This window comes from Microtus ochrogaster, chromosome 8, assembly GCF_000317375.1.
Source record: "Microtus ochrogaster isolate Prairie Vole_2 chromosome 8, MicOch1.0, whole genome shotgun sequence".
Lineage (NCBI taxonomy): Eukaryota > Metazoa > Chordata > Mammalia > Rodentia > Cricetidae > Microtus > Microtus ochrogaster.
In genome coordinates, this window is record NC_022015.1 from 23,677,265 (window position 1) to 23,688,547 (window position 11,283).

The 11,283-nt window shown below is 39.1% G+C and overlaps 1 protein-coding gene across 8 annotated transcripts in view; it reads left to right on the forward strand.

Annotated features, from left to right (window-relative positions):
- Plekha1 (pleckstrin homology domain containing A1) overlaps nucleotides 1-11,283 on the forward strand; it is a 55,911-nt gene that overhangs the window by 38,798 nt on the left and 5,830 nt on the right. For all 8 annotated transcript variants that reach the window (XM_026781345.1, XM_005351378.2, XM_013347962.2 and 5 more), the window contains exons 7-10: nucleotides 2,931-3,074; nucleotides 5,514-5,582; nucleotides 8,758-8,822; nucleotides 9,338-9,401. In XM_026781345.1, the coding sequence (XP_026637146.1) occupies nucleotides 2,931-3,074; nucleotides 5,514-5,582; nucleotides 8,758-8,822; nucleotides 9,338-9,401 (342 nt within the window). The remainder of the gene's footprint in view (nucleotides 1-2,930; nucleotides 3,075-5,513; nucleotides 5,583-8,757; nucleotides 8,823-9,337; nucleotides 9,402-11,283) is intronic.

Below are 11,283 nucleotides of genomic sequence, written 5' to 3' on the forward strand. Positions count from 1 at the left end.
CACCACCACCACCACCACCACCACCACCACCACCACCACCACCACCACCACCACGCGGCATAGCCTTTCAAAATTTTAACAAGATACCATATTTTTTCAAGCCTTGTGCCAAGTGAGTGTGATTAGTAGGAAGAAATCTTATAACATCAATAAACTAACTTGAATATCTTTTTCTGTGCTTTATAAGGATATTTAACAATACCAATCTCTGCTTTAAGGGGAGTTTACAGTTACTTTTGTTGTTGTTCAAAGTTGAATTAAAAAAAATTAGGGAGAAAGGTGTGTGTGTGGTGTTGCTTTTTCAAAAAGTAATGATTTTAGCTTGCTAAACTTGTGATTGATGACTAGCTGGGCTGAACTTTCTCCCATGCTGACTGGTGTTGGCTATTGGATAAGTTTGTTAAGACACTATTGCAGTTTGTGTGGCTATTGTAGAATAGATTCTATAGAAGATGGCATTTTTAAAAGATTTAAAATGATGCGACTGTTTTATTGTAATACAGAATTTAAAATTACAAAGTAGTGAAGGCAGTGGTGGTGCCCCATTGTCTTTAATCCCTGTGCTAGTTCCTTTAATGCTCAGGAAGCAGAGGCAGGTGGATCTCTGTGAGTTCCAAGCTAGCCTGGTCTACAGAGTGAGTTCTAGGATAGCCAGGGCTACACAAAGAAACCCTGTCTTAACAAACAAAAATACAAAGTAACATTTAGACAATATAGAATTGTAGGAAGTGGTCCCACTTGTTAGTCCCAGCTAGCTGGGCCCTGAAATAATCATATAAAACTGTATTATTTAAAACACTGCTTGGCCCCTTAGCTCTAACTTTTTATTGGCTAGTTCTTACATTTTAATTTAACATATCTCTATTAATCTGAGTATTACCACGAGGTCGGGGCCTACCAGCAAAGTTTCAGCATGGCTATCTCCGGTGGCTCCATGGCATCTTCCTGATTCTGCCTTCTTTCCCCCAGCATTCAGTCCAATTTTCCCCGCCTACCTAAGTTCTGACCTATCAACAAGCCAAGGCAGTTTCTTTATTCATTAATCAATAAGAGCAACACATAGACAGAAGGACCTCTCACACCATAGAATCAAGAAAATGTTAACTAAATCTGATTTGGATAGTTAATTTATTCAGAATCTATTGGATAATTATTAAGTATTTAATTAGTATTGTTGACCTGTTTAAATGTAGAACGGGTTGAAAATACCTCATAAGCCTGATAGTTCAGACTTAATTGTTCTTTTGAGTTTTAAAAATGTGACTGATTTATTTGTGGTGTTGTAGTTTGTGGATGTTGTAAATAATCAGGAAGTCTTGGGTATGGTTAAGGATTTGTCATCACTGAACTTTAAAACATAAGACAGGGTTGGAGAGATAGTTCAGTGGTTAAGAGCACTGGCTGCTCTTCCAGAGGTCCTGAGTTCAATTCCCAGCAACCACGTGGTGGCTCACAACCATCTGTAATGAGATTTGGCACCCTCTTCTGACGTGCAGGCATACATGGAGGCAGAATGTTGTATACATAATAAATAAACAAATCTTTTAAAAAGTAATTAATTTAAATTAAAAAACTCATAAAACAATAGCACACACACACACAAAAAAAAAAACCCACAAAACAATACAAAAAACCCTATAGCACTTCCAGGAGTGAGCATGGGAAAAACTGCAGGTCAAGGATTAGGCAAAGAGCTTTTAGAGTTGACATGAAGCCCATTATCTGTAAAAGGAGAAGACTAATAATTGCACATCATCAGTATTTCAAATGCATGTTTTGTGAAAGACCCTGTTCAGAGGATGAATAGAAAAGATAGACTAGCCAGCCAGGTGGTTGTATACACTTTTTTTTTAATCCCAGCCCTTGGGAGGCGGAAGCAGGTCTCTGAGTTTGAGGCCAGCCTGGTCTATAGAGTAAGTAAGTTAGCCAGGGCTACATAGAAACTATTTCTCCAATTTAAAAAAAAAGATTAGAAGAAAAGTCTACAAGATACCTACCTATTCAACCAAGGACTTTTATCTACAGAAAGAACTCTCAAAACCCAATAATTAACCAACCAAAAATTCCTTAAAAGTAGATGAAATTCATAAACAAACATTTCACAAAAAATGATATATGTATTAATAGGCACTAGGAAAGATAGATTGCCACTATATGTAGCCCTTAGAAAAGAAATTGAATTAAGAACCTAGTGAAATATTATACCTAAGCAAAGATGCTTGGGCCTTTCATCCATTGCTGGTGGAGATGTAAATAAAACAGTTCAGTCACTCTGAAGAAACAATTTGGTGTGGTAGTTTTCTTGTTGTCATCCTTTTTTTTTTTTTTTTTTTTTTTTTTTTTTGAGACAGGGTTTCTGTGTGGCTCTGGAACTCGCTCTGTAGACCAGGCTGGTCTCGAACTCACAGAGATCCGCCTGCCTCTGCCTCCCGAGTGCTGGGATTAAAGGCGTGTGCCATCATCGTCTGGCTTGTTGTCATCCTTTTATAAATAAACTTGCAGTTGCTCTCTAGGCTAGTATGTATTCTCCGGCGTTTATCCTAAAGAAGTGGGTAATTATGCTCACACAAAGACCTATACATGGATACTTACAATAAAGCTTATGAATAAAGCTTATGGATGCTTGGTTTGGGTAATCTACCTTAGAAATACATACTTCCTCTTTGGAAAGAATTCGGTTAAAGGGTTTACAAGACCTCTGCTACTTTTTATATTTATTGTAACTTCCCATAGATCTGTTTAAATAATTTCCATATAAAAAAGCCCACCCCAAGAAACACCTGAAGTCAGGAGTTTGCAAAACAATAAAAGTGGATGTTTGTGGTTTGATCAAGAAAGTTGTGATTGAGTGTCACCGATTTTAAGATTTTCTAAGATAACATTAAAGTGTGTTTTAAAGCAAGAAAATAATTTCTTTGGCTTCATTTTAGAAAGAAGAAGTAAATGAATGTGGTGAAATTATTGACAGAAACAATTTGAAACGGTCCCAAAGCCATCTTCCTTACTTTACTCCTAAGCCACCTCCAGACAGTGCAGTTATCAAAGCTGGATATTGTGTGAAGCAAGGAGCAGTGGTGAGTAGCTTAACCATACCTGTGAAGTTGGGGAGGTCATGTGCCAGCAAGCTTGCAAGTCAGAATCAAGTTGTGTGCTTTATGTTTGAAAGGCCCGGAGTGCAGAGCAGTCTGTTGCTGGGAGGGGTAGAAAGGGGTTGCTCCATGTTTATCATTCATCACAGTTATTTCCTTGGTCTTTACACTGCTGGGTAAGTTAATGCTTATTTTCTCCTATATTTAGTGTAAGTGAGCTTTCCCAAGTTTAGGTTTGTGATAGAAAGGATTTCTTGTTTGTTTTTTATTTAAAAAAACTTTAGTTTGTATATGTGTGTGCATATATGAGGGAGGGAGGGGAGCATGAGTACAGTGTTTTATGCTTTGAGAGCAGAAGACAACTTTATCAGTTCTGGTCTTCCACCTTCACTTGGATTCCAAGGCTTAAATTTAGGCAAGTGACTTTACCTGCTGAGCCATCTTAACCCCCAGAAAGTTCTGTTGATTTCCTACATCATCAGAGATGGTCAAGTATAGAGCCTCAGGAGAAGCGGAAGTACCAGGAGTGGCTGTTAGCAGACAGCTCTGAGGTTGGGCTACTTAATCTCTCAGACTTCCAGTTTTACTTTATGTGAGAAAGCTATTTTTATAAAACCTATGGTCTGTGGTTTTTGAAAGGGATAAATGAGAGATGTAGCTTTTTGCACAATTCCAGGTGCTAAAGAGGCATCACAGGTGAGTATAGGTTGTCCCCATAATCAGCGTCATGGGAGGAAATTTCTTTCTTTCTTTTTGTTTTGTTTGTTTGGTTTTTCGAGACAGGGTTTCTCCATAGCTTTGGAGCCTGTCCTGAAACTCGCTCTGGTAGACCAGGTTGGCCTCAAATTTACGGAGATCTCCCTGTCTCTGCCTCCTGAGTGCTGGGATTAAAAGTGTGCACCACCATTGCCCGGTGTGGGAGGAAATTTCTATAAAATAAACATATCTACTGGTATTCTAACGCTCCAGATACTTTTCTACCAGGTGCTGTGATTCACACATAAAATCCTAGCATTTGGGAAACTGAGGAGGGAAGGAAAGAAAGTTCTAGGTTAGCTTGGGCTATATAGCAAAATCTTGGGCGTTTTTTGTTTGGTTTTATTTGTTTGTTTTGATTTTTTTGAGACAGGGTTTCTCTGTGTAACCCTGGCTGTCCTGGAACTCTCTGTAGACCAGGCTGCTGGCCTTGAACTCAGAGATCTGCCTCTCAATGCCTCCAGATTCTGGGATTAAAGGTGTGCTATGCTACCACAATTCAGCTGATGTTTGTTTTGTTTTATCAGTTTATTTATTCTGTATGAACTAAATCTTGAGACTCTCAGGACACGAAAAATTTGCACATTTTTTTTCCTTAATTTTTTTTTGAGATTTTTTTTAATCTATTTTATTTTATGTGTATATGTGTTTACCATGTGTATGCAGTGCTAGAGGAGGCCAGAAGAGGGTGTAGGATCTCCTGGGACTGGACTTAGAGACAGTTGTGAGCTGCTGTGTGGGTGTTAGGAATTGGACCTGGGTCTTTTGGAAAAGCATTCTAACTGTTGAGCCATCTCTCCAACACTATTTACAGATAATTTCAGGTACTAAAAAAATTGACAGAAATATTCATATGAAAGTGTACTAAACATTTTCTGTATGGTTTTGTTCTGCTCTGTATTTATTGCTGACCTGTTATGTATGAAGTACTTGAAATGCATGTTATAGATAGAGAAACCTGATGAGTTAATAACATTTCCCATGCTGATCTTTACCTTGTAGGCTGGGCTGGCAAGAAATGAAGGGAGTACTTTTTTTCTTTTCTACTGTTAGTGATCGTGCTGGGGAGATGGCTCAGTAATTAAGAGCACTGACTGCTCTTCCAGAAGTCCCGAGTTCAATTCCCAGCATCCACATGGTGGATCACAATCATCTATAGTGGCATCTGATGCCCTCTTCGGCATAAAGTTATACATGCAGATAGAGTACTCATACATATAAAATAAATAAATATTTTGAAAATCTGAGGGGCTGGAAAGTTGGCTCAGCAGTTAAGAACACTTACTACTCTTCCAGAGGACCTGAGCTCAGTTCTCAGCACCCACATGGGAGCTCACAACTGTCTATAACTCCAGTTCCAGGGGATCTGGTATCCTCACACATACATGCCAGCAAAAACACCAATACACATAAAATAAAAAGAAATAAATTTAAAAAAGAATTTGAAATGCCAGAGTCATTCATAAACTCTTGAGAGTGAGCTGCCCAAGGCTGAGACCGTCATTCATGGGCTGTTTAACAGGAAGAGGTGCCAATTATCACCTCCCTTGGGGGAAGTCTGTTGTTTCTGTGTGCTTAGTGTTTCTGATTGTGGGTTCTTACTGGTACGATTAGGGGTGATTAACATTGGACATTCTTTGAAGCCTATGTCTGTGTCTTCTCTGGTAGATGAAGAACTGGAAAAGAAGATATTTTCAATTGGATGAAAATACAATAGGCTACTTCAAATCTGAACTGGTATGTAGTTACTTCATAAATATGCTTTCAAATGCTTGGCAAGTTACACTGTAGTGAATGTATGCTTGTATGCTGTTTTGATTTTCAAATGTTCTGGTTCTGAGGGCATCTGTATTTCAGTCTGCTTGGTTGTAATGCATTTGGTTAGTCACATTTTTCTTTAACGTGTTTTAAATAAAACTGCCATATCTTCAAGGAAACATTACATTTTGATGGATCTAAAATTGTCAGCCCCCTAGATGTAAATCTCTGTCAGAGAGGATTGGAAGAGGTGGTAAAAGGAATCCTCTAAAAGCGGCATTCAGCCCTCTGCATGTCTGCCTTCCCTGCCCTTCTTTTTCTTAGCCCTTTCTTTGCCTGTTTTAGATCAGCTCTTAGGTTGTTTCATTTGAGATATTTTTGTCGTGTTTTGAAGTCAGAATCAAAGATTGAGCCCTTCCTCCCTCCATTTGAGTAATGTACTATTTATTTATTTATTTATTTTGGTTTTTTGAGACAGGGTTTCTCTGTGGCTTTGGAGCCTGTCCTGGAACTAGCTCTGTAGACCAGGCTAAAAAAAAAAAAAAGTCATGTAGCCTAAATCTTTCAGTAGATTATTGCATAAATTAATGAAATTCTCTGCCTCTTCTTCAAAAGTGTGGGACTGTTGTATACATGCAGGATACATGTGACTTTTGAGTGCTGGTGATAAACAGTGTATAAGGAGCTGAATTTATTTCATTTTAAAATTAAAACTAATTTTACTTCATTTTAGTAATTTAAATTTATAGTTATTCATGGACAGTAGCTGCTATATTAGGAGTATTTTAAGATTTGTCGTAAGTGTCAGTTCTTTTAGGAAACTGTTGTGGGGTACAATGGCAGAAGCAATCTGTATAAGCTGGCGTAGACAGTCAGAGCCCACATGTGATGAGGAGGCAGAGAGGACAGAATGCACAGGACGTGGATAGTGACAGAGATGAGAATGGTCATACAATACTTGTTGATAAAATGAGGAAATATATGAAGGATAATAAAACCTAGAAACCAAGGTTCTTGGTATAAAATCATGGATTCTTGCTATAACTCAACAAACATAGTCCCAGACAAGTATTATATCCTCATGTGAGTGCATATGAGTGTACCTTCCCCCTGAAAGAATCCTGGACTCCATGGAGAAATAGCAGATTCTATACCTGGGCAAGAGAAATAAATGCAAGATAAGCCTGGAATATCTTATGTCAGAAAGCAAGGACATGCTGAGAAAATGATAATCACCCAGAAACTACTTTACAAACAATCCCCTCACCAGATTATGGACAGTGAGAGTATCAGAATACATAATGATTATAATATATTACAGCCCATATATCCATATGACTCAATGACTGGGTGGTGACTGAGTTCATGTAATTACAGTGAGGGACAAGATGCTTAAATAAGAGGGAGATCAGTCTGTGAAATAAACACTGAGCCCAGAGGGAAGAGAGCAGCTGTACAGTGAAGGCTGGCAGACACCACTTCCATCAGACAACCAGGTTCAGTGAACTTCATTGGTGGTGAAGATGTTGAAACCACTTATCACCTGACAGGATAGCCTGAAGAAAACACAGCATCAGTTTTGTGCTGCTCCTGTTGAAGGTGTATAGTCTGAGTTTAGTCACCAGGTGACAGTAGCCACATCCGAGGGAGGGGACAATCTACAAAATAAAGTAACTGCTGTGATCTGCAGGATTCTACAGTCCTCATTCTACAGGAGTGAGAACTCTTGATCCTAAAGGAAAAGAGAGACAGCGAGTGAGCATTCCTGCCTTGTAAGACAAAGTGGAGTCCACTTGCTGACTGCGATGCCCATAACGTGAGGACTTAGGTAGCAGACTAGAGCAGCAGCTCAGCTTGAAGTGGCCATGTTCTTAGTCTTTTTGTAAAGTTGTGGTTGTCTCATGGTTCAGAGAGAGACAGAAAATTGAGGGAAAATACTGGTATGGAAAGAAACAGAAAATACAAAAAACTCATTTAGAAAGAAATTAAGCTGAGTGTGGAGCTAAATGGTAGCATGTATACCCAGTGTATCCGAGGCCTTGGGGTTAGAGCCTTAGCACTACTGTGTAACAGTATTCAGTGTCACTCAGGATCAGGGAAATACAGATGTTCACTGCACTGATAGTGCTCATTAATCACGAGGCTGTGGCTGAGAAAGATCACAGATCTTCCCAGAGAAAATAGTGTTTCTTTAAATTCCAGGTTGATATGTATGTGAGTGATATTAGGAAAAAAAATCACCATTTGGCAGGCATTTATGTCAGTAATGATTTCAGGTAAGAATCCTTAATATTTGGTAAAACTGGTGGGGAAATTATGTTGGAAAATCGAGTACTGCATAGGCTCCAAATGTCTCAGTGATGACCAATATGAGTCATGTACCAGCAGTTGGTCAAGTCCACACCGTGCACCTCCTGATAGGGATGGCTGAGAAGTAGTCAGTGCTGTGGTTTCCTTCTAGAAGCATGTGGCCTACGCATCAGAATGAATAAACATCAGACAGACCCAGGCCGGGGTACAGTCTGTGAAATAAGTGGGCGATTTACAGCTCTGCAAGATCACAGAAGACCAAAGAAGTAACTGCTCTGAAGTAAAGGAGACGAAGAGAAGGGACAGTGAAGCAAGTCTGCCATAGACTCTGAATCTTGGACAGAAAATATGTCAACTTGTCTTCTGCCATGATGGACACCCATGGGATAACTTGTAAGATCAGAATGTGGCCTGTGGATTGTGGTCATACTGCAAAGATGCCGAGGTCCGAGCTTCATAACTGTGCCATGATCATGGAAACTCTGTTTTAGAAGTTAAATGCAAGTACCCAGTAGTATAGATACACCATGTCTTTACCTTACCTGCAGGTGCTCCCTAAGTGTGTATTCAGACACATGTGCACAGGCTTATAGCAAAGCTAGGCTTGCTGCACGGTGCTGTTGATGTCAAGATGGCATTCCAAAAGAGGAAATAGATCACTTACTGGTCCTCATGGTCCACCATGACCAAGTCTGCTGCTGCTTAGCAACTGTCATTGAGACCAGAGACTGAAACAGCTGTGTGTGTAAGGCCATAGAGCTGTCCTGCTGCTGCGGGTTTTAGAAGGTGCAGTTGTGTTTGAGATTGACCTGAAATGTCCTGTGTCTCTTTGCTTTTTTGCCAGGAAAAGGAACCTCTGCGGGTAATACCACTTAAAGAAGTTCATAAAGTCCAAGAGTGTAAGCAAAGGTAAGGGACTGCCTGGCGCTGGCACGGCAGTTTGAAGACCAACACCTCCCCTGGTTCAACTCTCAGCATGTGCTTCTCATTGTGAGAATTTTAAACTGGTTGAGATATGCTGCAGTTTTGTTTTTTAAACTGTAAGATATTGTGATCTTTTATTTGAGAACTACAAATTACTCATTTATAAATGACATTTCAGAAGTAGCTCATTAATGCAAAGGAAAAATTATGAGAAATCATTTTTAGTATTTCAAAGGTGCAGAGAACAGGTTGTCACAAGGAGCTGCACCAGCTGTACCATGCTGAATTGAATAAACTGTAAGCGCTTAGACTCTAAAGTTGCTTTATGATTCTTCTCTAAATGAATTGTAATCAAAACTGAGAAAAGATAATATGGCTTTGTTAAGTTAGTGTTTTCTCTCTAAACATTTAATGACACATATTTGGTATCGAGTAAACAGCTGAAGGAGAAACTGTCAAAACTGATTTACATGCAACTGGATTATTGTTTTTCATAACAGTGACATAATGATGAGGGACAACCTGTTTGAAATTGTAACGACTTCTCGAACTTTTTATGTGCAGGTAAGACACTTGGAGATTATAGATTGTCTTACAAGCAGTTAATAACATTCATAGGTGAAATAAATATAGATAAACCTTGTCTGTTTTGACAAGTGTAATTTACCAGCTTATTGAAAGATGTCAGGTGGTGGCTGGTGGTGGGGTATATATTTAGAAATGGGGGTTATTGTGTTAGGAATTAGTGATATCGATCAAAGTCACATTTGCAAGAAAGGAAGTGCTGTTTTGTTTATATTTTAGCAGTGTGCCTTCAAGTGTATTTTCTTTCTGTGTTTTTAATATTTTTTTTAACTTTATAAAAATGGAGGCCTCAAGTATATAAATGAAATTATTGGAAAGAGCATTTGTTTTGGCTCATTGCTTATTTCAGAAAAGTTAAGAAAATGATAGTTTATAAAATACACATACTTCCACATCTAAGCACTGATTCTTACAGCAAGCAAGGCCATATAGTAAATGTATAAAATCTTGCTTGTTTTCCTATTTTGTCATTTTTCCTGTGTCATTAAAAGTTATTTGGCAATTACTAAGTCTGGTGGCTCTTGCCTTTAATCACAGTTCAAGGCATTCAGGAGGCAGAGGCCAGTGGATCCTGGTGAATCTGTGGCCAGCCAGGGCTGTGTAGTGAGCTTCTGTCTCAAAAATCAATCAGACAAACAAAAGGCCATCTCTGCAAACATTTTAGAATTACACTACACTCACTCCATGTGTGGCTGTTTCTCAAGTTCTGATCTTTTGTGACTACACATTTATTTACAGAGTTTTCATACATTTACTGTGAAAGTATGATGATAGGAACATCTGTATTTAAAGTTTGACCTAAATTTCTGATTTTTTAGGCTGTTCTAGGTCAGATTTAACCACCAGAACAGTCTTTCTGTCTTGTCACATTGATTTTGATGATGATGCTCCTACTTGCACTGAGTGAAAGCCTATGCTGTGGCCATGCCACCCTGAGCATTCTTATCTTAGAATATTTAGATTTAGACTAGCCAGTCTTTATCAAGAAAAGGGACTATAGCCAGGTGTGGTGGTATATGCTTTTAATCCTGGCACTTAGGATGCAGAGGCGGGTATATCTCTATGAGTTCAAGGCCAGCATGGGCTACAGAGCAAGTTCCAGGACTGACTGGGAAACCCTGTCTCAAAAAAAAAAATTGTTTCTAAAATTAATATGTAAAATGGTGCCAGAATGACTTTTAAAGTTTCAGCATATACGTGTAGCAAGTTCAGACTGTAGCATTTGACAGCAAAATAGGAACTTTCTTTGTTATTTCCTCTTGTTTCCTTTTCAAAAACATTCATTATTGACCATTTTATGTGTCTGGGTTTAAAACATGCAGTGGCTGTCATATGTCTCCATATAGTACCTTGCTCAGAAAAACCTGGGTTAAAAACAGTGCTTCTAGATCCGGGTTTGGTGGCATATGCCTGTAACCAAACTCTCAAAAGGCTGAAGCAGGACGTTCAAGGGCAACTTTGATAAAGAATGAAGACCAGCCTGAGCAATTTAGTATGAGCTGTGTCAAAACTAAAACACAAATTTTGAAATAAAGGCTCAGTGGCCAAGTGTTTTCCTTGAATGTGTGAGGGCCTTGGTTTGTTCCCAATAACACGTTCTCACACAAAAAGTGCTTTCAGAGGTTGGAAAGATGGCTCAGAGGTTAAGAGCACTTGCTGCTCTTCCAGAGGACCAAGTTTTGTTCCTAGAATCCACATTGGGTGGCTCACAACAGCCTGTAAACTACAACTCCAGTGGGGTCCAATGCCCTCTTGTAGCTGGGGAGAGCTGGACCAGTGATTCATGAGTTTACTGAACCCCACTCCACACACACACACACACACACACACACACACACACACACACACACACACTCCCTCC